Source organism: Diorhabda carinulata, chromosome 4 (genome assembly GCF_026250575.1).
Source record: "Diorhabda carinulata isolate Delta chromosome 4, icDioCari1.1, whole genome shotgun sequence".
NCBI lineage: Eukaryota > Metazoa > Arthropoda > Insecta > Coleoptera > Chrysomelidae > Diorhabda > Diorhabda carinulata.
This window is the reverse complement of record NC_079463.1, coordinates 154,246-180,713: the sequence shown is the minus strand read 5'-3', so window position 1 is coordinate 180,713 and position 26,468 is coordinate 154,246. Positions and strand designations below refer to the sequence as shown.

At 31.0% G+C, this 26,468-nt stretch overlaps 2 protein-coding genes and 2 long non-coding RNA genes across 6 annotated transcripts; 2 read left to right on the top strand and 2 right to left on the bottom strand.

Annotated features, from left to right (window-relative positions):
* Positions 1-1,456: 1,456 nt before the first annotated feature.
* Positions 1,457-13,979, top strand: LOC130893447 (GRAM domain-containing protein 2A-like). Of its 3 annotated transcripts, none has more exons than XM_057799579.1 (7): positions 1,457-1,707; positions 6,489-6,656; positions 12,083-12,365; positions 12,527-12,730; positions 12,801-12,930; positions 13,433-13,746; positions 13,811-13,979. In XM_057799579.1, exons 1-7 carry the CDS (start codon positions 1,562-1,564, stop codon positions 13,916-13,918), a joined length of 1,353 nt encoding a protein of 450 aa, XP_057655562.1. In that variant the 5' UTR covers positions 1,457-1,561; the 3' UTR covers positions 13,919-13,979. The 3 variants fall into 3 exon arrangements, with proteins under 3 accessions (XP_057655562.1, XP_057655563.1, XP_057655564.1); XM_057799580.1 differs by lacking the exon at positions 1,457-1,707 and adding an exon at positions 3,980-4,786; XM_057799581.1 differs by lacking the exon at positions 1,457-1,707 and adding an exon at positions 5,425-6,203.
* LOC130893452 (uncharacterized) lies at positions 1,517-24,123 on the bottom strand. The gene is made up of 2 exons (XR_009059210.1): positions 23,802-24,123; positions 1,517-1,723 (listed from the first exon to the last, which is right to left on the bottom strand). It is a non-coding gene; the product is annotated as an uncharacterized LOC130893452 (long non-coding RNA).
* Positions 12,018-17,071, bottom strand: LOC130893451 (uncharacterized). The gene is made up of 2 exons (XR_009059209.1): positions 16,830-17,071; positions 12,018-14,926 (listed from the first exon to the last, which is right to left on the bottom strand). It is a non-coding gene; the product is annotated as an uncharacterized LOC130893451 (long non-coding RNA).
* Positions 17,860-26,305, top strand: LOC130893448 (zinc finger C2HC domain-containing protein 1C). Its single transcript, XM_057799582.1, has 7 exons — positions 17,860-18,139; positions 20,527-20,603; positions 23,071-23,434; positions 23,486-23,742; positions 25,076-25,198; positions 25,529-25,798; positions 25,908-26,305. The coding sequence occupies exons 2-7, from the start codon at positions 20,577-20,579 to the stop codon at positions 26,193-26,195; spliced, it is 1,329 nt and encodes a 442-aa protein (XP_057655565.1). The 5' UTR covers positions 17,860-18,139; positions 20,527-20,576; the 3' UTR covers positions 26,196-26,305.
* The last annotated feature ends 163 nt before the right edge of the window (positions 26,306-26,468 follow it).

Below are 26,468 nucleotides of genomic sequence, written 5' to 3'. Positions count from 1 at the left end.
TAATCCGTGGTTTGTATTGGTAAATCCACGATTAAGAAACTGTGCGAAAACTAATAGATATTGGGGTTGAACAACGCCACATGTTTCTAAATTATCACAAAATTTCGTTTCTAATCTATTATAATTCACTGCAGCACCAAGTTTTCTTATAATTACCACATCAAGTGCTGATGAAGTCTTCATCGATACGAATATTGTTTCCATGAGCTGTTAGTCTTCGAACGAAGATGTTATGGGGTCGTCAGCCCTTTGTATACAAAACGAAAATTTGGGAAAAAGTAAAAAAAAACCTTGTGGTAGATAGGTGCCTTTCCGGATCATTTCGAAGAACCTAAATATGTTCAGATTCCTCTTTGTGTGATTTGAGACTTTGTAGAAGATACGTAATACCATTTTCCATGCATATGGGTTCCATTACTTTGAATAGGCTCCAAGACTATTAGCAAAAACATCAGTTTTCAAAAAAAACCTAGTAGATGTCAAAAAACACCCGCATAAGGTCCATAATTGTTTTTTTATGAAGGATATCCTTATAAAGAACCTTTTTTGGATGGATTTCAGTGTATCTTTTGGACGGATTGAGGTGGTTACTCAATAAAACATAAAAAAACTCCACGTCCGAAGTGACAATAATCATCTGGAAAGACGAGAAGTGGGAAAAAAGTAAAAAAAAACCTTGTGGTAGATAGGTGCCTTTCCGGATCATTTCGAAGAACCTAAATATGTTCCGATTCCTCTTCGTGTGATTTGAGACTTTGTAGAAGATACGTAATACCATTTTCCATGCATATGGGTTCCATTACTTTGAATAGGCTCCAAGACTATTAGCAAAAACATCATTTTTCAAAAAAAACCGAGTAGATGTCAAAAAACACCCGCATAAGGTCCATAATTGTTTATTTATGAAGGATATCCTTATAAAGAACCTTTTTTGGATGGATTTCAGTGTATCTTTTGGACGGATTGAGGTGGTTACTCAATAAAACATCAAAAAACTCCACGTCCGAAGTGACAATAATTATCTGAAAAGGTTGTGACTGTTCAATTTTGTTTTTTTTTTATTTGTACATTTACCTTTAATCTATGCACCAACGTATATTGTTGTGAAGTATGTAATTATCGATAATTCCACGTTAATTACGACTAGTTTAGGAAAATTTATAACTACTAACAAATTCAATCTGAGTAAATAAAATATATAAAATTTAACTCATGTTTAACCTCCGGGCCTACCGAAGGTTATTCGTAATTCAATTCAACATTATAAAAATATTAAGCAAACATCAAAAGTTTTGTCAAGGATCAAAAAACAAGTGTTGTTATAGAATCGTATTCCTAAAGTGGTTAAGCACTTATGTAAAATAATTACTTATTAATGTAAACAAACTTTATTTTTTTTTTCTCTCGAGAATGAGATTTGATAACGTTTGAAAATAATTCATAATGATAACAACATCGCGTTGTAGTCGGTGGTATTTCGCAGTTTAGATATTGAAAATGAACGATTATCGCGATATTTCAATTCGTTGTGTTTTTATTTTCGTTAAAAGTGATATTTAATATGATCAAACCATCGGATAACATATCTATACCTGTGAATCAAGTGATTAGAGAAAACAGAACGTTGGGTCGGATAAGGAGATTAAGTTTACCAGTTCAGAAAGTCTTGAGAAGAACGTGTAGTTTGAGAATTAGAGATGTTACTTGGTAAGATGTCTTTTATCTAAAAAAAAACTAAACTAAATTATTAATTTCCTTTTATACTCAAACATATTGTCAAAAACACTTTCACAACATCCCTCTGAAGTCTGCTTCGATATTCATACACAAACACACACAAAAATTCCGATTTGTCCCTTACATCGCAAATAAAACGGAAAATTCATGTAAGCAAAATGAATACTCATCACACCTGATAACTTTACCAGGTAGATATCTAATGATGTTTAAATTAACTGCTTCTTAGCACGTTTTTAGTCACATCTCAAAGTTTCATTACTCCATTTCTTTACAATTTTATTGTCGTGATCTCAAAGTTGCAAAACGTGAATAAATTACGGCTGCAACTATTAGTCTAGACCGTTCTTGGAAGCGTTTATAGATACTTTCTGCGCAATCTCCGGCTCGACAGGGTTCTTACTAACAATTAAGTATCCCAAAAAAAAATTCACCAAAATGGCGCTCCTGTCGGACGAAATATCATATGATCGTTCAGTTCAGTCTTCCGTCCGTCCGTCTTATTTGAATGACCTCTCTCGAATAAAGTGAAGTATTCAGTATTATGAAAATTTTAAATGAGTAGACACATTAATTAAATATTGGTATACAAAATCTCGTCAAAATCGTCACCGTACCAAGAACGGTTTTTTGATAGATTGGAACTAACCTATAATTTTAGTTGATACATTTTGAAATATAAACGTTCTGTTTGCGCCACTGTGTATATCATTAGATAATCAAGAATTAAATTCTAATTTTGATGACATTTTTGACAATGCTTGTTTAGTTCGACAAAAATTTTTGATATAAAATCATTCTATAGCACGAATTTTCACTGTTTGTTATTGAAAAACAAGATTAACGACCAATAAATTATTCAAAAGCAATTTTGATAAAATATTGACTTGATTGGAATGTGGTAGTTATTATTTCGAAATTAAGATATTCAAAACGTCAATTTTATTGGACCACGTTATACTGGTTTAAATAATTATTTATTCAATTCCAACGACAACATTTAATTTTTTAATATTCGATATTTTTATTGGAGAAAATATAAATATTATACGAATGTTGAAAAAAGTATTTAATATTTCATTCAATATATATTTATGACGTCCGAACTAATAGTAAAATTAGCTTAATGCATTCGTAAATAGCTAAAAACTGTCTAGATATAGTCAATAATTAACCTAACCTAACATTTGAATAATAAAATCCCGATGAAACATTTGCCGAATTGGAATTTTCATGATGATCTGTTATGTGAGTAATTTTAGTTGACGTGGTGCAATTTTGAAAATTTTCTATGTCCAATATAGTCACTTAAACATCAGAAAATCAACATTTCCAGCTACGATCTGATCTACAACAGGGAACCTACACGATTCAGGAAAATCTGTTTATCGAAAATAAATTTCTGAATGAATTTAGCGTATCTAGAATTTGGCAATGGGAATGAAACAAAACGTCATATAGTTGGATTTATATATATTTGAATCACGTTTGTGGGTAGACGTCCAGACGTTCGTTACTTAAATAATATCAATAAAATATTTATAACAAATAAAAGAAAAAGTGGTTTTAAAGTGTCGAAGAATGTGCGTGCTGTATTTATATTCGGGGTAAGATATCAAAGAGTTTTTAACAATGGAAATTTTCAATCAACTCGGTACGATTTTTATACCGTCAATTAATTCCTCAAGTATCTCTTACCAAGTACAAACAAGTGCTTTAGTGAATCACCCCGTAATCGGTTAATACAACGTAATAAATTATCACCTATCCAAAAAACCAGGTATATCTGACAATACAATTATATAAAAAATTTCGACAAGCGTACTTTTAACAATAGAAATTAGTTTTTTCATTGAAATTCACGGTAATATCAGTTAATAAAATGTTTAATCAGTAGAACTAGTGAAAAATCGTTTGATCTGGCAACGCTGCGTCTGTGCGATTATGGTATGACATTAGGGATGGCGATTATTTCTAAAACAGATCGATTTTTAAATAGATTCGAATCATAACGTGATGAATAGATTCATAAAAAATCGAGGTCTAAAAGATCGATTTCAAAAAAATCGAGTTTATATTCATAATCAAAATATTAATTAATTTTAGGGAAAATGAAGTTGAAATTATATTCAAATAAGACGGACGGAAGACTGAACTGAACGATCATAACTAGATGTCGTTTCGTTTATTTTTAGTTGTATTTTGTCAAATAAAACGAAAAAAAAATTCTTTCGTACGCTAATAATCTTGATAAAGTCGATACATTTCACAATATCTAATCGAAAATCCCCAAACCGAATGTTTTCTTTCGTAACCGTTAGTTCCGCCAATGCAGTCAGCTGGTTATAATGCTACGCCGGCGAGTCAGGTGGTGGCGGCGGCGGTGGCGGAGGAAGGGCAAGAGAAACGTGGTTGCCTAGCTAGTGTCAAGTAGATGTGTTGGTTGTGTAGATTGTAGAACAGTCGCCGCGCATTTCGATCAATATACTTAAAACGACCGTTTCGTACATTTCAACTTTTCTTATTATGTCAAATACCGTAGTAATTATTAAAACAATGCCGTCCGGTACTATTCAATTAACGAGGTCACTTCGCAATCACTGATGACGGTCATGCGGTTTTTAATCGAGCTGGCAATTCCTAAACGGCACGTGCATTTCGCTATAAATACAATTTATTTCGATCAGTGTTTTCCGGATTATATGTCTGTTGATGAATCGGAAGGTCATTAACTCGATTATGTACCAAAAACGTACTAAATACCTGTGATAAACATTTATATATATTTATATAAATATTTTTATTTGATGGTGCCTTTTATGTATCGGTATAGTAATTGTTTTGACTCCGAAAAGAACTGATTGTGTTTTTAATTTATAACGTTGCTCGAAAATTATGTCTGCGTACGAATTTTGTGGTCGGACGATTAACATTCTGTGATGTTGTGCTTTATACAAGGTTTAGATGAAAAATATGCTATTAAAGAAGCTGGCATTAAGGAACATAAACTTTATACGGCCAAAAAGATATTTATGTTGCGAAAATCCAGGTAATATATAAATTTATTAGTTAATCATGTAACGGAATGTACTCGATATATGACTAAGGAGTGGATTTGAAGTCACAAAAATCGATTAATCGATTCTTCGGACTAAATAAATTATTATCGAATTTCTCGATAAGAGATTCCAGAGATTGTACATATCATATCATATGTTTCTTGTTTTTCATAAAATCGATTCATATTTACATTGTAAAAACGATGTTTTGAAAATCGATTTGTTAGATTGTGAATCGATTAAAAAATCGATCTTTTTTTGGAAGTAATCGCTAGTTCTAGAAACGTTTTCGAAATACAAACAGTTTTAGTATATATATTTATTGAAAAACTATATTAAAAAAAAATCATTATTCAATTCTGCATAGCGGTTAACTGGTAATTCAATTAAGAAAAAACATTTTGATTTATCGATCGAAATAGTTTAGCGAAAATTTTCCAGACGAATCATCAAATATTCCGAGGAATTTTCTATCGTTTTAAAGATAGAATTCGAGAAAATTTCATCAAGAAAAAGTAACCCATATAAAAATAGATTTTTACCGCATAATCACTGTCAAGGAAACGGTTTTTATTTCCAAAGGAAAATGACGGTATTTATAAAGTTATTCGTTTCCGTATGATAAACATTTTTGAAGACTATTGATAATATATTGGTGATAAGTTGAATAAATAATAATAGTCCGGTCGATAAATTCAAATTTCAATTCGTCGTGTTAAATTACACCAGAAAATTATCTGTTTTCTTCTGTTATATTACAGTTATACAGAATGTTACAAAAAAAAACGTGATCCCGCCTATATATTAGATAGAAAACTGAAAAATATTTATTGTAAAAAATTTTACACATTTTTCGCGATTTTACCGCAACTACTGGCAACATTGTATCGACATTTTATACGAATACGTTTCGGTAGATAATACATCCAACGAATTTGTTTTTATGTCCGATAGATGGCGCTAGTCATACAGTTCGTACCAAATAGGACATAACTTTTTCAATATTAGATTTATTAAGCTAAATTTCGGTACTTTTGATAAAACTCGATTCATCTTCTAAACGGTTGGGAGTCAGCTATTGAACAGACATTGAATTACGATTAATTTATTTCTGTAGCATAAACTTTTTCATCGAGATACGACCGAACTGTAATAATTTAAAAGATTGTGTCGTTTTACTAGATTGGAAACGTGTCGTACCACCCACGTTAATTTGTATGTCTTTAAAAAATTATTCTAATGCAAATAAACCATCCGTCGAAGTTTGTAATCGAAAAGCGGAATCGTACAATTTCCTTTATCACATTATTATATGCCTACAAAAGGTTATCGATTATTTATCAGCATATATTATTATTTCATTATGATAATGAAACAGTTCTAACAGAATATTCGTCTTCGAATGCGGTAAGTTCGTCCAACTGTTTCTATTTCTTAATATAAAAAAAATTTGCTACAAAATGGATGTGGCATATTTTGAGGTTATGTACCATAAATATCTGTATACGGATTCTTAATGAAAGGTAACGCAAAATATTTGTTCTAAAATACGTTACCTTGGACACATGTTATTTTGGAATTTTATCAAAAGTGCCTTTGCCAGCACAGTGGGTTATACAGGGTAACGAGAAAGAATCTTTTCTACAAATCAGTTTCATTATTGTTTCATGAAAAATGAAAATTTGTTTTCAGGTCCTCTGGTAATTTCGGGAGCGCGGGGGCACGTTCCGCTCCGAGTACGCCCCTCGAACAACAAATTCTTGGCAGTCCCGCACTATCTCCGGACGTTCTTTCCAACTCGCCGACATCTGTAGTCTATCAAACTAGTCCAAGCCATGCATTATTCACTAAGTGTGACAAGTAAGTTTTTTCTTCGGCGAAATATGAAGGATAAACTGTTTATCCCATATTTATAATTGAGATAAAACGAATAAGATAATCGGCAAGTAGGTTTCGAAAAGTCTTTAAATAGGATATGAAAATAGACCGTGTTGCGTTGGGAAGTCAATCACCCCGTCATGTATTTTAAGAAATAGAAAGTAGGTGCACCGTTAGTACATTTTTCATTCCATTATTTTCAAAAATCAATCGAATGTGCGAATTTTTTCAAAAAGAACCTTGAAAAATGTGTATATTTTTTATTGATTTTTATCGGCCGTTTCCGTTCTATTTAACGTAAATTTGTTTTATCTCGAAATTATTTATTTTCTCGTTAATCGAATCTGATAATTAGTTTAGTGTTGTGGTCACTATGGTTAAGACGCATTATAAATTCAAAAATATGCGCAGCAGATTCGGGAAATTGAGAAAAAAATTGAAAAAGAAAACGCCGATTATCATAATAGATGGCAGGGGGTGCGATGATTCGTTTTTATCGTTTTCGGATAGTCTCGATAATGTAGATTTGGAGTAAGTAATCGTAAAAAGGTTTTAAACAATAATACGAACGAAAGAAGGTATAATCATCATTCGAATGTATACAGGGTGTCGCACGACGAGTTAAAACTATCTGTATATATGGGAAAATACCGCAAGTCGACTGTAACTTTGTTATTTTAAATAGAACACCCTGTATATTAATACATTTTTGAAATCTTCGTAAAATTTTAGTATACTTTTGTCTGAAAACTTTTTTCGAAAAATACATACTTTTTGAGTTATTGAGTTTTTTGTAAAAAATTTGACAGTTGCAGACTCTTATTAATTATTTTTTTACGATAATACCCTTGAAGATATGAAAATTTATTCTATTCGGTTGCTTTTAGCAAGGTTGAACGTATTTGAATCTAAGTTGAAAATTTTCTTATTTTATACAGGGTGTGTATAAAAAGTGTTCAAAGTTTTACTTCATAAATATCAAATATCTTCCTTTTTTTTTAAATAGAACACCCTGAATATTAATACATTTTTGAAATCTACGTAAAATTCTAGTATACTTTTGTCTAAAAATTTTTTTCGAAAAATGCATACTTTTTGATTTTTTTCTAAAAAACTTGAACGTTGTAGACCCTTATAAATTATCTTTTTATGAAGTTATCCTTAAGGATATGAAAATGGTTTCTATTCGGTTGCTTTTAGCATGGTCAGACGTATTCGAATCTATAATGAAAAATGTTTCATTTCATACAGGGTGTGTATAAAAAGTGTTCAAAGTTTAACTTCTTAAATATCAAATTTCTCTATTTTTTTTAATAGAACATCCTGTATATTGATACATTTTTGAAATCTACGTAAAATTTTAGTATACTTTTGTCTAAAAACTTTTTTCGAAAAAAGCATAATTTTTGAGTTATTGAGTTTTTTGTAAAAAATTTGACCGTTGCAGACCCTTATAAATTATTTTTTTACGATAACACCCTTAAAGATATGAAAATGATTTTTATTCGGTTGTTTTTAGCAAAATTAGACGTATTTAAATCTATGTTGAAAATTTTCTTATTTTATACAGGGTGTGTATAAAAAGTGTTCAAAGTTTAACTTCATAAATATCAAATATCTTCATTTTTTTAAATAGAACACCCTGTATATTAATACATTTTTGAAATCTACGTAAAATTCTAGTATACTTTTGTCTAAAAACTTTTTTCGAAAAATACATACTTTTTAAGTTATTAATTTTTTTGTAAAAAATTTAACTGTTGCACACCCTTATAAATTATTTTTTAACGAAGATACCCTTAAAGGTATGAAAATGTTTTCTGTTCGGCCGCTTTTAGCAAGATCAGATGTATTTGAATCTATGTTGAAAATTTTCTTATTTTATACAGGGTGTGTATAAAAAGTGTTCAAAGTTTAACATAAGTATCAAATTTTTTCATTTTTTTTTAAATAGAACCACCCGGTTTTTTATATTTTAATGCATTCAGGGGTGAAAAATAAGGCAAATTAATGTATATTTTCCTATACCTAAATCCTTTCCTAACTAAATTAGAGATGTATAGGGTGTTCTATTAAAAATAACAAAGTTACAGTCGACTTCCGGTAGAATCGGAAGTCGGCCATCTTTGAAAATATTTTATTTAAAAAGATCGTATCCCAAAATCCAAATTTAGAAATTTTCATGATTCTACTATATAAATATTTCGCCATATAGAGATAGTTTTAACTCGTCGTGGGACACCCTGTACAACTTAAATGTCACATTTACGAAATATCGTGAAAATACGGTGATTTATTTTATATACATTCATGACAATTCGTTTTTTATGTTTCAACAATTGTAGTATAAAAATTTCGTAAACTATATATATAATAAAATATCGGTAAAACAAAATTTGAAAAAAAAAATCAAACATTTTGGTTATTGAAATAAGATATAATAAATCTAATAAGTTTTTTGCGTAAATTCGGGTTTTCTATAAATACAAGAGTGCTACGTAAGTTTCGAGATACGCGAATATGTCAAATATGACATTACCGTCATAAAATTTGACATTTAAAATGTCAAACGTGTGCTATTTGAGGTGTTTATGTCACTTGTCACAATAAACTTGGTCAAATATTGGAAATAAATTATTTTCTATGACTAACCTAACCTAGCAAACGATTTCATCTTATTCCCGAAATATATTTATAATTATAAACATTCGTTTTTATTTGTCTATCTTGAAACTTACGCAACAACCCTCGTAGTATATCATTCGTAAAAAAGGAATAATTGAATAACAATAGAATTATCAGTAGCGAAGATTCGAAGATACGAAAATTGATGAATTTCATACTATACTTAAAGTTAAACATTGTTGCCAGATTTGAAAAAAAGTATGGGAATTTAGAATATGCAATCGATAAGTTTAATAGTATTTAGTTGTTAATTATAGTTTTTGGTTCACGAAATCAATATAAAATATGATAATTTAAACTGCAAATTCGGTATGTACATGTCGCTAAAAAAATTTAATACAACGCTAGTTGTTAACAATTGTATAGATTAGGCTTGAATTCGTCCTTCATGATCTAATAAGAATCAGTTTACAGTGGAAAGTAGATTTATATTTATTGACCTCCTTTCCTAATTCAATAAATATCAAAATCTTCCGAGACAATTACGAGTAAGTATTAATTTTATACAGTTAGAAGGTTTTCGAAGTAAAAAAATATTTTCCTAAAAATTCAGAAAAGCGATTGGTTGTAAATAATTGTGGTAAATCGTTTTTATAACAAATTTTCCACGTCTTACCATTCAGAAATAACTAGAAAGACTACAAAATGTTAAGTAAAATTTACTCAAATTCACGTATATATTTAAAATTTTTTGAATGTCGTCGTAAAGGTATTTTTTCGAGTTTCTTCACTAAAATTCATTCACCCCCTTGTAGGGGGTGAAATTCGTTTAAAACCTGCAATTTTCCGACTTTAAATACGAGGATAAGACAATAAATTCTCAGATAATTTACTTATACGAGGTCTGGTTATTAAATAACGAGACTGGTTACGAAAAAAGGTTTTTATTATAAAAATTTCTCCAAATTCGAATGCTCCCCTTCAATATACTTCCCTTCCACTCGCCACACACCTTTCCATACGTTTTTTTCCATTGATCGAAGCAGTGCTGGAAGTCTTCTTCGGCGAGTGCCTTCAGAAGCTCTACAGTTTTTTGTTTTACCGCTTCCATCGACTCAAATCGGCTTCCTTTCAATGCAGATTTTATCTCCGGAAACAAATAAAGTCGCACGGTGCTAAATCGGGCGAGAAAGGCGGTTGTTCAAGTACTGCTTCACGTTATGGGCAAAATCGCGACGTTTTTTTACGAACTAGTTCTCGCAGTGTTGCCCAAACTGACAAATAGTAAGTTTATTTGATAGTCTGATCCTCCGGAACCCATTCAGTAATCACTATACCGTTAATGTCGAAAAAAAAAAAACGATCGATATTGCATTGAATTTTGATTTGCTCTTTCGGCCTTCACTAAAGCGCTTACTACACTCAAAAACACGCCAACGAGATAGAAAATTGTCTCTATAGGCCTTTTTCAACAATTTATAGCACTTTTTTCGCACGTCTGGGGTCCACTAGGCGCGCAGTCCAGTTATTTAATAATCAGTCCTCGTATTTAAAAAAAAAAAAAACAGTATTTCGTTTACTGAAAGAGCACGTGAAGACACACACGTTTGAATTGCGCCAATAAATCATAATGTATTTGTTGTTTATCAAAATGAAACTTGTGACATTTGATTACTCCAATAAACTCGTCGTTTAGTCGACTTAAATATATCAGAAAGTTTATACCAACAGCAGTAAGTAGAAAGCAACATTAATTTTGTATAAACTTCATATTAAGTGTATTAATACGAGAAACATCCAGAAATTTTAATATCATCCTCTATATTGTGCAGACTTAACTCCTCGCGATTGTTTCCTATTTGTTTAAATAGCCGGTCGTCGCGAATTTGAACGAAAACAACTATTTTTATATTCGAAAATATATCGAACTACCCTCGTAGCAGAAAGCGAATATATAATTGAAATTTTATTATATTCGATAGTAATCGATTCAAAAATTCGTATTTTCTTGTGAAATTGTTTTAAAACGATGATTCATTATCTTATTATGTAAAAACAAATCGGTTGTAGATATCCAGGACCGTCTTTTCGCGAAAGTTGAGGTTAGGTTATGACTCGATATTAAAAAAGTTTACGTCGTTATGTATTACAGATAAAAATTTCCAACAAAAAAGTTTAAAGCAAGTTAAATATGTTGATTTGACAATTTTTAGTTCGCGAACTCAAAGTTTGTTACGAGGTCTGGTCTATTACGCGAGACTGCGCGCCTAGAGGGCGCCCTAAACGGGTAGTGCGTTCCGTGTACGTTCCAAAACACGTTTCTGTCACTATTATAGTATTTGTACACGAGCGATTCCTCGTGGAGTAACGTATCAATCTCAAATTTTTCGTTAAATTGAAAAAAACTCCGATTAAATGCTATAAATTGTTACAAAAGGCCTGTGGGGACAATTCTCTATGTGTAACACGTGTTTTTGAGTAGTATAAGCACCCAGATCGTCCTAAGAATGTTTCAACACCGGAAACAGTGACCAAAATCAACCAAATTCCACGTACGGATCGTCGATTAGAAACATTTTACACGAGGTATAACACATTTGACACTGACCAAAATATTTTGCGTTAACGGGGGTCTGTCTGTTGTAGATGTAGAATATTTTTTATAATAAAACCTTTTTTCGTTATTTAATAACCAGACCTCGAGGATACTTAAATGAATTTTCTTTTTTTTTTTAATCTGTTCGAAATCCTCGATGTTTATGACGTAATTTATTTTGTTGTAGAGCGTCTTTGAAACATCTGTCGACGTCGACGCCGGTGATGACGGCGCAGGCGCAAATTACCGAACCTCCTAGTCCTAAAACAACCAAAGACCCCAAAATTCGCACCACCTCGAAAGCGCGACAAAAAAAATTCCTTCGACATTTTCCCAACGTCGAAGACGACGAAAAAGTATTGAATCATTATTCGTGCGCACTTATCGGAGATATTTTATTACAGGGCCACCTCTATATTACTAAAAATTACTTCGCTTTTTATTCCAACGTATTCGGATATGTTACCAAGGTGAGTTGATATTTCGTCGATTATTATTCACCCTTCACGCAGATCCGGAAAGGCGAAGTATTTTCGATTAGTAGCCAGTCCGGATCTGTTCGTAGGTATTTACGTGGGCGAATTTACGTTAAACGATCGAATGTTTTTGTTTGTTTTTTTTTGTTTCGTAGCTCTTAATTCCGATACTTACTGTAGAAAATATAACGAAAGAAAAAACAGCCAGGATAATACCTAACGCCGTCGGTGTTTCGACTAGCGAGGATAAGCACGTATTCGGTAGTTTAATATCGAGAGATAATACGCTGATATACATGAGAACGGTATGGCAGAAAGCCAAAAATGCATATCCCGTTATAATAGAGCCGGAAATCGAAGTAAGTAGAAAAAAATTCCGATAAATTCCATACCGTATTGCATTTCGAGTTATTTCCGGATATTTTTCAGGAACCGGATTTGGATTCCAGTGATTCAGTAGAAGCGGAAAGCGGTAGGGATTCGCCGCCTATCGAAATAAAGCCTAAATTTTCTCTAGTTAAAATTATTCCTAAAGGACGTCGACCTAGTGACGTAGATGGTAATAATTCAATTTATTATTAACTTTACTATCAAATCTTAACGTCAATTTTAATTATTTCCGAACATTCTTTGAAAATATTTACACTTGGCAACATGACGATATTAACGTATAGTAGAGGTGGACGTTCCGTTTATCGTCCATAACGGCAATTGTAACCTAAACGTCATTATATTTAATAACGATTCAATGAAAACGTTAAATTTGAAAAAAAAAAATTGGAAATTTCTTGATATTAATTCAGTATCGCGTCACCGACTTGCTACTATATCATTAACAGACTGCGTTATATAATAAAGATGACGTAACTGTTTATACGGGGTACGAACGAAATGTTGAATAGAAAAAATGCATTATCTAATATTTTTAAGTGAATCGGCGGTTTACAAAGTCGTTAAAAAATATATATCGATATTATACATGGTATAAGTGGTGAAAAATAATTTTTTAAATAACAGATAATTCGTACTTTGAGTTTGATGGTGATTTCCGATTTTTTTAGGCACGCAATACGACTCTGCAGGCTTTATTAGCGTCCTTAAACAATCTATAATAGAATTTCGCAAATTACCACGTCAGAGTCTCATCTTGTGCGCCACAACTTTATTGCTCATTCTTCTTTTTTTCTCAGCTGGTATATTACTTTATCGAATTAGCAAAATACAAAACAAATACTCAATGGTATTCCACGAGAACATGATCAAAGGCTCTAACGATGTCTACAGCGACCTCTTGCAGTGGCATTCCCAAATGCATTCGAAATCAGCGGGAGCCGTTAATAATTTCTTAGATTCGAATTTGGTTTTAATTGCTCAGGTAAATATTGCGACAGATAAGTAAACTGAAACGATTTATAAAAAAAAATTGATTTTTTTTTTAGGTTAGGCAGTCCTTAGAAGCGTTATCTTCGATTCTCGTACAATCCAGCAGTACTCAAGGTCACGAATCTGATCCAAAACCTTTAGAAGCGTCCAAAGATAACAGTTAGCCAACTAGTCAGTCCTACATCATCAACAAATCTTTTAGATGAAAAAAAAAAACAACTAAAACCTTATCAGTATTTGATTAGATTTAAAAAAAAAAGTACACCAATAATCGATCACAAACACTTCGCGATAGGTGATTAATGCCGAATACAATAGCTTCGATTTCTGATCGTTAGATGTATTTTTTTAATCAAACTTTAATAAGGTGCAAAACATTACCTCTAAAACAATTATTTCGATTCTAATTTATGTTCGAAGTTCCTCTAAAAAATTTCTATTTCTTCTCCTTGATCTTTCTCGAATATACTTGACGGTACGTGATCGTTCCGGACTTGAAACACACCCGTCACAAATCCTACTGACTGCGCCAATTACCGATACACATAACGAGAATAATGACACGCGCGATGTATAAAAAAATGACAACTATCAATGATTTTGTTATGAATTGAACGCTGAGTCTATAAGCCAACAAATAATTGTTGTTTATGGACATTTTTAGGCCATTGCTGAGATTGACTAACGTTGAAATATCGTAAAATGTTCACACTCGTCATAAATTGCTAATCCCACTGACACTAATGACACAAATTTTACTGACTGCGACAATGACAAAAATTACTTTGATGATTAGAGATCCTATTGACTGCGCCAATTACAAATTCGGAGGTTAGGGAACGATCAGACATCGGAACGCCGGATATTGCCAAAAATATTTAATGCCATTATTGTAAATTAATGTTAGTAGCGAAAATATTTAAAATTTCCTTATTATTTTTAGTTAGAAACAATTATTATTGAATAATATTAAAGATAAGCTCCATAGTGGTGTGTAGGATTGGATTCGACATCAAGTTAAATATTGTAATGACTCAATTTTTTTCAATAATTACCTGTTAAGTGAGTTATTTAGTATAGGTATTGTACAAAACATGTATTCCAATTTTTTTACATTTTTTTTTATGAGAAGAATAACCAGCGGAGCCAGAAAATGAAAATAATGAGTTTGGCTAAAAAAAAAAAAGAAAATATTAATAATAAGATATTCCAATCAACATTTCAACTAATATAAATAATCTAAGGCATTTACCGTTTATAACAAACTGGTTGCTGTGGTTATTCGATGCCAAAAGAACGACATTTAAAGGAATTGGACAATATTCAACAGTAACTCATATATTTTTGTTAAATTTCTACGTAAATATGAAATACAAAAATTTGTAGGTACACGTGTATCAAAATAAAGTATTTAGTACGAGTAATTCGGTACATATCAAACGTCAAATATGTGGGGTGCTCCGAATAATTTAAACCAACATTATTTCAACCACCGATTGCTCATATTATCTAAGATATTCGACGTTTTTTTTTTTTCAAAGTATAGAAATAAGAACAAATTTATTTTATCAACACCCCGTATATTTGAATTGCTGTATTAGAAAGATAACGGGGCAGAAAAAAATTAATCGATCGCAAGTTTGTCTCTACATTCAATAATAGATTAAATTTTAATGAAAACTTGAAAATTTCTTTGGAAATTTTAGGAAAACCGATCCGTTGTTTTAAAATTGTATATTTTTGTATCTACCTAGTTTTAAGTAATTATTTTTTTTTAAATTTTGTTACGGACTAAATTTAGACGTTTCTTTTTTATTATTTATTTTATTGTTGAGTTTTGTTTGTCGATGTATTTAAGGGAGAACTTATTCAATAAATAAGCAAAGTGTGTTTGATGAATTGTATGAATATTAGTATGGTCCTTAAATGGAATAAACTTTTGAAAAAGTCCTCTCTGTTAAACGGGATGCAGAGAAACCCTGTGATATCTTGTTTTTGCTTTTCAATTTAATACATTATATTTCACCGAAAAAAGTTGTTTTAATATCCGTCCCATCCTAATACGTATACTATACAAGACAATTTGTTCTAGAAAATTCAAAAATCAAATTCCGATAAAAGAGAAACATTTTTCGTAATTAAAAAATTAGATATGAATTTGTTATTAGTCATCGCTATCTGGAATAAGTTGAAATTTCTGAATCAAAATTATTATTCTAATGTCGTGTACAACAATCTAAATATTATTTTACATTTCGTTTTGTATATAATTGAATAATGTACTTCCGATTTGTCACGTATGGCACTATACAAGCAGATGTTTTTTTAATGAAATTTGATTTGGGGAAAAAAAAACGCAGTTACAGATACAAAATTGCTTCATTTTCAGTAATAAAGTCATAAATTCAATTTGTCTTAAAAACTGCTAATCGAAACAATAAGATAGTTGACAAAATTTGGAAATTAGTTTAAAACTATATCTTAGCATCTATTTTGCCACAAAAATTTAAGAAAAATACGTTTTTTACGTTAGTATTTTGAATTTTTAGAAATGAACTTGAAATTGACCGCGAAAAAGGCCAAGACCGTCATGGCGTGTTGAATGACGTCACACCTGTGTTTGTTTATGACAGTCAATTGTGTTTTTTAATAAATAATGAATTCCTCGTATTATAAATACTGTATAGTGCCCCAATGTGAAAGTGCAACGATAAAAACGCCAGACAAATTATTCATATACGTCCTAAACAATAAAGAATACGAAGAAAACGGTTAAAAATGGCAGGGAGACAATGTGCTCTTTCTTTATCAACTAATTCCACAAATTATTTCTGTGAAGATCATTTTGATGTAAGTATCAAACAAAACTTGATGTATCTATTCATAAATGTACAAAATATACCATAATATACCGCACATAACACATAAAATGTTATGATTTAATTAAGTTAAAGTTATTGAAACTTTGTATTCGTTAACCTCAAAATCGGTTAAGAATTTTCATTCCACATGCGACTCTCTGAATAGTAACTGCTAATTAGATGAGATTTTGTTTGTTTTTCACATAATACTTACATATAAGTTTTAACCCTGTCGACTTTCGATGAATAAAAGTAGGTGTTCAATGCAAAAAAATTGTCAAGCATAACTACGTCAATTTTTGACAAATTACTGCAGTTTGCTTTGTTAAATCCTGATTCCATGGCAAATTATACCTGTTTTTCAAGATTACATTAAAAACGAACTATATTAATTTAACTATAATTGCTGAAAACTCGAAATAACCTGGTCACTTTATACGTTTCGCGAGTTGTGACGTCATACTTTTCTGATTGGTGTTCAATGTCACGTGACGGAACGCCTCATTTTGTCGATTTTATTTTCTAAAAATATTATTCTTTTATCATTTTTGTAGAAAAGTTGTTTTTCTATTTAGTTATTATCATGGTTAATCATTGGAAACTCAAAGCCATCCGATTTATTCTTAGTCTATTAACTTTATTTTTACAGTTACCTTTATATTTTTTGGCCTATAGATCGCGGTTTAAAATGTAGATGTCGCCACAGACGTAAAATTTGTTTATATTTCAAAATATCTATTTATTATGTATTTAATAGTTTGACATATAGATGACGCTACAAATTTGAAGTTTCTAGTAATTTAAAAAGCGAATGATAGATTTGTTGTATCAATATTATGATTAAGGAGAATTATTTTTTTGTTCCGGAAAAAGTAGCAGTATTATAAACGTACTTGTTTAAAATAAAACCGGTTTACGAAAGTGGGCGATCCGGCTACGTAAATATCTGATTTAAAAATCGCAAGAAAAGTCTAAATAAGGTAGAGAAAAGTGTGATTCATGCTATTGTTGGTGTTTACAAAGGTCACCACATGTCGATTTGTATAAAAATAAAATTAATTGTGGGTGAACAGCTCTTATTAAAAAACAAATTTAGTTAAAAAAAAAATTGGGCGTCGAATTGACAACAGCTACTCGATTCATTAATTTTTATTATTTAATTCAACCTCGTATAAAGTAAAAGTGTTATTACACACATCTTCTCTCGCACTTTATAAACCACTTCTCGGTAAAACTGGTTATTTCCTGCAAAAATAACGCAACCAAATACCGTTTCGGATTGCGTCGTTTTTTGTTCTTATAGGAACTTGTACTTGTACAATAAAGCTAGTCGGGTGGCCGTTTAGTTGCGGGTTTCGACTCTATCGAGGACGGTCGCGGCTCAAGGAGCAGACGTTGCGTAAAGTTATTACACAACGATAAATCCGCGCGACTCGACACTTGATTCAAGTGAAGTCGCCGGTATTCGAGATTCGTGGTTCGCGGTGATACATTAGGAAATTCCCAGATACAATTAAACAAAAGGTGAGTGTTTTTTTTTTTACGGAAAATAAATAAAATTGATAATTTGATCGATTTTTTTTCTTCGAATTACAATTTACGTTTTATTATAGCGTTGAAAAAAAAAATTTCGTCACAATAAAATTCGTCTAATCCTTTTATATTCGATAAAAAAGTACAAAAGACCATATACGGGGTGGCGCAATAGTACGTGGAATTATTAAGTACGGGATAAAAAAATAAATACATGAGGTATTGTTGAAATAAAAAATATGATGATTAGGTAATTAAATAAAGTTTATTTTTTCAAAATAACGTCGTCTAAATGACGGCGACACTCCTCTAAACTTTTCTCGGAAAATCTGAGGTATTTGTCGTCATTTCCTGGTGGATATTTTCCTTTAGGTGACTAATTTCCGTCGGATTGTTCGTGTTTGAGGTGTCCCCCCCCCCCCAACACAATATGCACGTTTTATTGCTTCACCCTGTATAAGCAAGTTATCGTCTGAAGGTTACCCTCAGTGCGAACAATGTCTCCAATACAGTTTTGAGTATAAATGAAACATCGTCGATTTAATTTAGTTGATAATCATATTACCTGTTGTTTGTGTGTGTCGAACTTTGAATATATTGGACGCACCTCGTAATACGTATATTCTAGAAAAGTTCTCGAATGTAAATTTTCGAAAATCCATGTGATTTTCGGTATAAAAACTTACGTAACGACAGTTTTTATAACCATCTGTATCAATTATCGATTTAATAGTCTTCGTTTTCAAGGTTACTAAGGAAAAGGGACAATTTCATTACTAATAGATGTACGTACAAGCATATAAAAGAAATTTTACGATTGGACGATTATTTCGACGATGAATTTTGTTATTCGATTTAATTTCGACTAACCCTGTACACAAAGTATACGACGTTTCAAAATTTACCGCTTAAAATGAATGAATCAATATAAAACTGCGACATATTTGCAAAATCGATAAAAGTTTATTAACTCTTTACATTAATATTTATATTATATCGAAGTTTTCTTGCGATAAAATCGTTGTTGAATCATAATATTGTTAAATAGGAAAAATATTTGAAACGCCAATAATTGGACTGCTCTATTTGGAACGTTCGAACTAGAGATGGGAACGGTATTTTTTAACTGATAGAAAATGGGGTTAGGAAACATTCATATGTACAGAAATATCATTTTTTTTTTTCATATAAACGCGTTGATATTGATATTAACGACGATAAATATTATTTGTCAGTTATTAAGTTTCGAGATTTATAAACAGATGGTGCTACCAACGCTACGCAACGTCAATTTATTTCTGATATACAATTCTGTTGATAAAAGCGAGTTATAATAAATGTTGCCAATCCCTTTTTAAGGTTAAACGGCTCATAAAGTTATAAATTACGCGTGTTACCCGCGTGGGATGATAATAAAATGACCTAAATTACGGATAGGTGTGTCATAGAAATATACTTTTGGTTACCTTTTTTATACAACAAAAATATCGATAATTATAATTCATAAAATAATCGATAACCAGCAATTTATTGTTTGTATGGTTGTTTTTAGTAAAAAGTATGTTAACCGGTTTGTAGGACGACTACTATTAAAGGGTTTATTACATATTACAGTAGGGCAATGCAGGGCAGGGTGAACGACTTGTTGATATTAACGATGTCACAAATAGACACGATATATTAATTAAAAAATCTTATGGAATTTTTTTTTATATATATAAAAGACAGTTAAATCGAAAATTGATACAGAATCGAAACTAATTTACCATATTTACGTAACAAAATATTTGTACTCAATTTTCGAGCACTACAAAATGTCAGATTAAACTGGAATCTCACTCACATGTTCATACAACGTTGCCAAATCGCTATAAAATATAGTATATTATTACTTTTTCTGAATTCTTTTTAAATCTTTTATAAAATTATATTAAAAGTGAATATTAGGTACCTACGAAGATCCTAAGCTATTTATTTTAGTTACAGTAGTTGCATATATGAAATACTCCTATATAGACGGTTCTTATGGGAAAAAACGTCTCTACGTTACTGCGCATGCTTCATGCGCGGAAAAGATGCGCAGAACTAACCGAAGCGTCGGGTCCATATGAGTAGTTGTAAATTTTGCATTATATACACAAAATTATCTTATGTACGTTGGCCAACGATGTTTCTAAGTGAATTTAAAGTAAATAAAATTATTATTTAAGTCTGGAATTCCACTTTTACGAATCCACTGTTGATAAAATGAGTGATTAAGTATGTTTAAGGTTATATGTCAATAAAAACATACAATCAATTTGATAGATGTCTAATTATTAATAATAAAATTACCTTATTGTTCAAATATATTATAAAAATATTCATTTTTGTTTCAGAATGAATAGTCTGTGATACGGTTAAACTTCAACATTGAAACGATACGAAAATGACATCGAAACTAGTGCAAATGCAGGTGAGAAACATCTCTTCAACTAAAAACCACTCGTGAATATTCTACATAATATACAGAATCTGTTTCGACTAAGTAAAATAATTGGTGTATCGTTCTCTCTATCCTTGGAACGATTCAGTTCGTTCTGCGCATGTTTACCGCGCACGAAGCATGCGCAGTATAGATAAAGTATTGTATAGGTTACAAGATAAACAAGGGATTATTTGCGATGAACATTCTAGAACTAATTGGGGTTTTTTTTGTAAAAAAATGTCATCAAACATAATCTATTCTTGGTGGAAATGATTTAAATCAATTAGGAATTAAATGCAGAAAAATATCGGTACGGAATCTGTGTGTCAATACAAACAAATTTATTCAATCTGAACACATACTGAATTAATTCTCGTAATCAGACCTTGTATGAAAAAAATCAGCGGTAGATATTTGCACAATACCAAATTGGATACAATGTTTTACAATTATTTTTTTTTCCAACACAAAATTATGAATCATCTATGAGTATTTGCAATTTAAATTATTTAACAGTAACTAAAAATAATATATTTGGATAGTGAATGTTCTTGGACAAATAAAAAAATTTATAAATAATAAGCTAGGACAAAATAATTTCGATTTGATACGTTTACTGGATATATTATAGGCATAACCTAAAAGTCATCTGTCAGAGAGACATCTATCTTTATATTTAGTGTTTAAATGAATTGGTTCGAATCTTAAATAAAAAAAAATTTTTATTCCAAAACTAATTTATCAGAAAAAAATCCAAAAAAAAAATTTGTAATTAGTGTTAGAAGTACGGGCTAAACACTAAAATAACATAATTCGTACCTACATCATATAACCAAATCATTTGTCGAACAAAAGTTAGGTTAGGTTTGACAAACGAACAGTTATCGTAATTTTTCTTTATGGTAAAACCGAACTTGTTGAAAATGCACAATACGGGATATATTTAGCGGTATATTAGTTACATTTTAATTTATCTTTATGTAGAATTGTAATAATGTTACATTTTCATAACTGTTAATTCGTGATAATACCTTACAAAACGGTACTTTGATATTTTACAAACGGGTTCATATAGTTTTTATAGTGGGAGTGTTTAATTTAATTCGATTCTTCCATAACGAAAACGTCCCAATAATTTGTGAAATATTTCGATAACTTATATTTTATTAACCTCGTCGAATCAACCTTGAAAATCTAATATGTGTTTACAAACATATTACAATTCGATGTTTTGAATGCTAACCTAACCAACGTTGTAAAAATTTAACGATCGAATTAAGAATCTAGTCAAGTGAGTACGAACCGATTTCGTGGAACACGTGAAAGTCAATAAATTGTATTTATTAGGCCAGTCCGGAAGGGTAGTTATGTTGCTTATAATAAAACGATCAGTGCCTACGGGGACACGCAGGTGCAGCTGTTGACGCCTTAAAACGACTTGTCGTAATGTCATAAAAGGTTTTGTGACTGTCTTGGCTTTTACCGATACTTTTTTACTTTTTACTGATTACTTTTGTAACCTACGCAATGTCAATAGTGTTCATATGGTATATATACAATCCCAGACGAACTTAAATTTAATATTATGTAAACTGATTGCCTTTAAAGCCTCCTGATTGTAAATTAATAATTTCGAGTATTCTATTTTTTCCCGAAAGCAAAACATACGGATTGGCCTATTAATGTCATTTCCTTATCTGTTAACTAGTGACTACAAGTACTCGACGATTGTTCATGAAGTTCTCATTCAAATGACTAGTAGTACTATTACAAGGTCAAAAAATAACAAAATGGTAGTTTATAACTATATTATTTTACATTATAAAATTATTTCTGATCATCTACGAAATAAAATTATAAAACAAACAACATCGAATTGAAAGATTATATACTCGATAGATCTGCCACACCCGTACCAAGAAAAAAGATTTCTATAATCAAATGTTCATATCCATGCTAATTCCGCGGGAAATTTGAAAATAACTCACAAATGCTACAACTGTTAATGTAGCAGGCGCACGGTTTTTTATGCGGCGTGTGCATTCATACGTGATCGACAGCCGATAAGCTTCGACTAAAGCGTCCAGTTGAAAAAAACGAAATCACCTTCAATGATTTATAAAATTCTGTTCAACGCCTTTCGTAGTTTTACTTTATTTTATATTCTTGAGTGATATTAAAAAAAAAATAAAACACGATTCCTAGTTAGGTTATGATTCATTAAATTGAATTAATAACAGGAGAATATGAATTGATAATGAATAAATATATATCACCGAATTTAAATAATGTGTCGAAAAATTTTGAAAGCTCTTGGGGTTCGAAAGCATTGAAAGAAGCATTAGATTTCAAAGGTGTATATTATGTAAGTATAGTTTGTTTATAGTCGATTACTTGAAATTATTGTATTTGATTTAATATTTAACCGGGCAAAAACAAATGTTTATTATTACAGGCTCGTTTCCAACAACGACAGATGCAAGAAAAAGAAGAAAAACTTTTGAAGCTATACGAAAATCAACAACAAAGGGCTTTCGATAAAATTGGAAGGGGGAGCGCTGGTAGTAACGACAGTTTACCTACAACGAATACTGGAGGAAAAGTCCGCCAAATGTTTGACGAAAGAAGACAAAAAGCTGGAATAGATAAAAGTTATCCGCTGGAACCGTTAAAATCTAAAAACAATTCGAGAGGATTGTATCCCGAAAGGAAAACGACTGTTAGAGCAACCGTTCAAAATAGTACTACAGTTATTAAAAATGGAAAACCGTTAGTGAAGAAGAAAGAAGTAGTGAATAAGGTTTATGAAAATATTAATGGTAAGTGTTACTAAACATTTCGAATACGAACAACAAATAGTTTTGTTGTAGGAAAAGAAACTTTTGAGGAAATTAAATACGTAAATAATGGCGATAACGAAAATCATTCAAAATCTCATAGGGAAATAATAGAAATAGATAATAATAACAAAATAGATGGCATAGAAAATGAAAAAATGCCTTTATACGATCTAGACGAAGGGGATAACGATAACGCTCTTGTGAAGAGTAACAAAAATAATAATAGTAACTTAATAACGAAGAAAATGCCAACAAATAATAATGCAGCATATATCAAACAAGAAAATGTAAGTATATCTTCACAAAACTGATTATAAATCAGAAAAATAAAATTAGTTTGACTCACCATGTATTTATGATATATCCAAAAGTGAGGTTATGCACTGTGCAACCAAATAAAAGCTTGTGCACTTAACAAACACTTGCTACTTCTATTATTTTTCCATCTACACTTTCTGCTACTTATCTACTTATATTTTTTTTAAATTTAACATTTCACTATTTCCGTTCTTAAGATTCTACATTTGATTGTAATTAACATTTCTAACCAACTTTTCAAATACTACAATGGTAGGGGGCAGACATTTGCCGTTGCGTTAATTCTACAACGTTGCCAATATTTACTGAATTTATTCCTTATACTTAGTTCATGACGGAACAGTAACAACGACGTGACCCAACATTTTAAACTATGAATAATTTAATTTAAACGTAAATTTGAGGTTTGACAAGTACTTATGCGTATTTTTATAAAATATTACATACAAAAAATCATAAAGTTTACATGAACTAAACAACGTCTTCATCGAATGGAAACTATAAAAAAAGAATTCTCAAATATACTTTTAATGTAATTTTTTTTTTGTACTAGCTATGCCACTGGTTCGTTGAAGTCGCATATATTGACAAAATACTAAAAAAAATCGTGAAACTTATCTGTAGCTATTATATAGCTCACCAATCAATTTTTAAATTCAACACGAATGAGATAATAATATACCATTAAGTTTAAGTACCATTATTCCGACCTTGATATCATTAATTTTCGAAGACTTTCAGTCGAAAAAGTTTTCCTAGAAAATGTAGCGTGTCGTGTTAAATCCTAACCGAATAGTTATCACTGATCAATAGATCCGACACACGTTTTTAGTCATAGATACGTTGTGTGTTTGTTATTATTGAATGTGACGTGATTTTGCAACGAAATAGAGATGGGACTTAATTCGGTCGCGTTATTTTTCGTAAATTAAGAAATTTATTTATTCAATTTATACACTCTGTTTATTACTAGGATATACGGAACTGATGGTATATATGAAATAATTATAATGCTTATGTAATCCTTGATATTTTTATCAAAAAGTCGAGTAAAAACTATTCTAAATACTATTACTTGTCTGATATAGAATCACCTCTACTTTTTGTAACGTTTCTTCTTCTTTTTTTTTTTTAAAAATTAGAAATGACGTTTAATGTCGATAAGCGTCTATGTTCTTTTTATTCCGAATAGACAGTTCTTAATGACATAATACTTTTTGGCTTATCACATCCCGTCACGCACAAAAATTTTCATTATGATATTGACATATGTCGTTAATATTTATACAAACTAATTTACAGCATCAAAAAAATAACTTGACTAACGTTAAAAGAACCTCAACGAAACAAACAGCTTCGCCACTAAGAAACAGTACTCCAAATAGTCCGGTTAAGAAGACTTCTAATACTGGAATGCAAGACAAAGTAAGAATTGAATCATTATTATTCCGAATATATTTCAGTTTTTCCATTTTCGAAACTCGATTTATCATTTTTATCATGTTATTTAATTTTATTCGAGTTGAATATTTTTTATAGTGATAATTTATTTAGATATAAAAATATCGATTTAAGGGATATAATGCGATATTGTCAAATGAGTCGAGATGAAAAAATTAAAATCTACAACAAATGGTTATATACAAATTTTCTTGTATAGATATATTTTATTAGATTTGACAACACTGTGCTACTGTTTTGTCTCGTTAAAGAGTAGACGGTATTGAGAGTGAAATATTGTACGTATTCTTGTAGTCAAAAACAACAGTACCTCGTGCACCGTCATCGACTCGCCCATCGGCCAAACAACAAAGTCCTCGAACTGTAGTGAATAGAGACGATCTCACCGAATGCACTTATTGCGGTAGAAGATTCGCCGAAGATCGTATTGAAAAACACGAAGACGTTTGCTCGAAAACGGGAAAGAAAAAACGAAAAATATACGATGCCACAAAGCATCGAGTACTTGGCACCGAATTGGAATCGTACGTTTTAAAAGGTCCTAGATCAAAAATAAACAACAAGGTAAATACAAATAATTTCGTATACCTAATCATTCAAAAAATTTTATTTTATTCTGCTATCCTGTTCCGATAACTTTTATATTTTCTCTTATACCCTGTATTAATTTCAGTCGTTAACGAGAACTGTTCCGAAGAAAGACTGGCGTCGAACTCACGAAGAGTTCATTTCAGCGATAAGAGCAGCGAAAGAAGCTCAAGCACATTTGTCCAAAGGGGGGAAACTATCCGATCTACCTCCACCGCCACCGTCGTCGAATCCTGATTACGTGCAATGTCCCCATTGCGGGAGGAGGTTTAATCAAGCCGCAGCCGAAAGGCACATCCCCAAATGTGCCGATTATCAGTTTAATAAACCTAAACCTGGAACAGCCTCTAAAAGTCGAATACAAAAAAAATAGTTGATCTTGATCTAATTTATATTTTTATACAGCTTGATTATTAATTTTTATTAAAAAATTATTTGTATTAATATTTTCTATTATAATGTATATTTAATTAAAGATATATAATAACTATATCATTGGTTTTCTTTTGCGACCAAACGAAACAATCGTTGGTGTAGACTCTACCGTGTGCGGTTGTCGGAGTTTTTAGTGCTAAATGACTGCCTGAAAAATGAGTGAGGTAGAGGCATCGGTGACTATTTAGTAAGAAGAAATTTTTCGCTGCAT

Coding starts and splice junctions, on each gene's coding strand:
- LOC130893447 (XM_057799579.1), top strand. CDS start 1,562: ATGATCAAACCATCGGATAACATATCTATACCTGTGAATCAAGTGATT. Junction 1,708..6,488: donor AGAATTAGAGATGTTACTTG/GTAAGATGTCTT, acceptor ATTTGTTTTCAG/GTCCTCTGGTAATTTCGGGA. Junction 12,366..12,526: donor TATTCGGATATGTTACCAAG/GTGAGTTGATAT, acceptor TTTGTTTCGTAG/CTCTTAATTCCGATACTTAC.
- LOC130893448 (XM_057799582.1), top strand. CDS start 20,577: ATGACATCGAAACTAGTGCAAATGCAG. Junction 20,604..23,070: donor CGAAACTAGTGCAAATGCAG/GTGAGAAACATC, acceptor TTATTATTACAG/GCTCGTTTCCAACAACGACA. Junction 23,743..25,075: donor CATATATCAAACAAGAAAAT/GTAAGTATATCT, acceptor ACTAATTTACAG/CATCAAAAAAATAACTTGAC.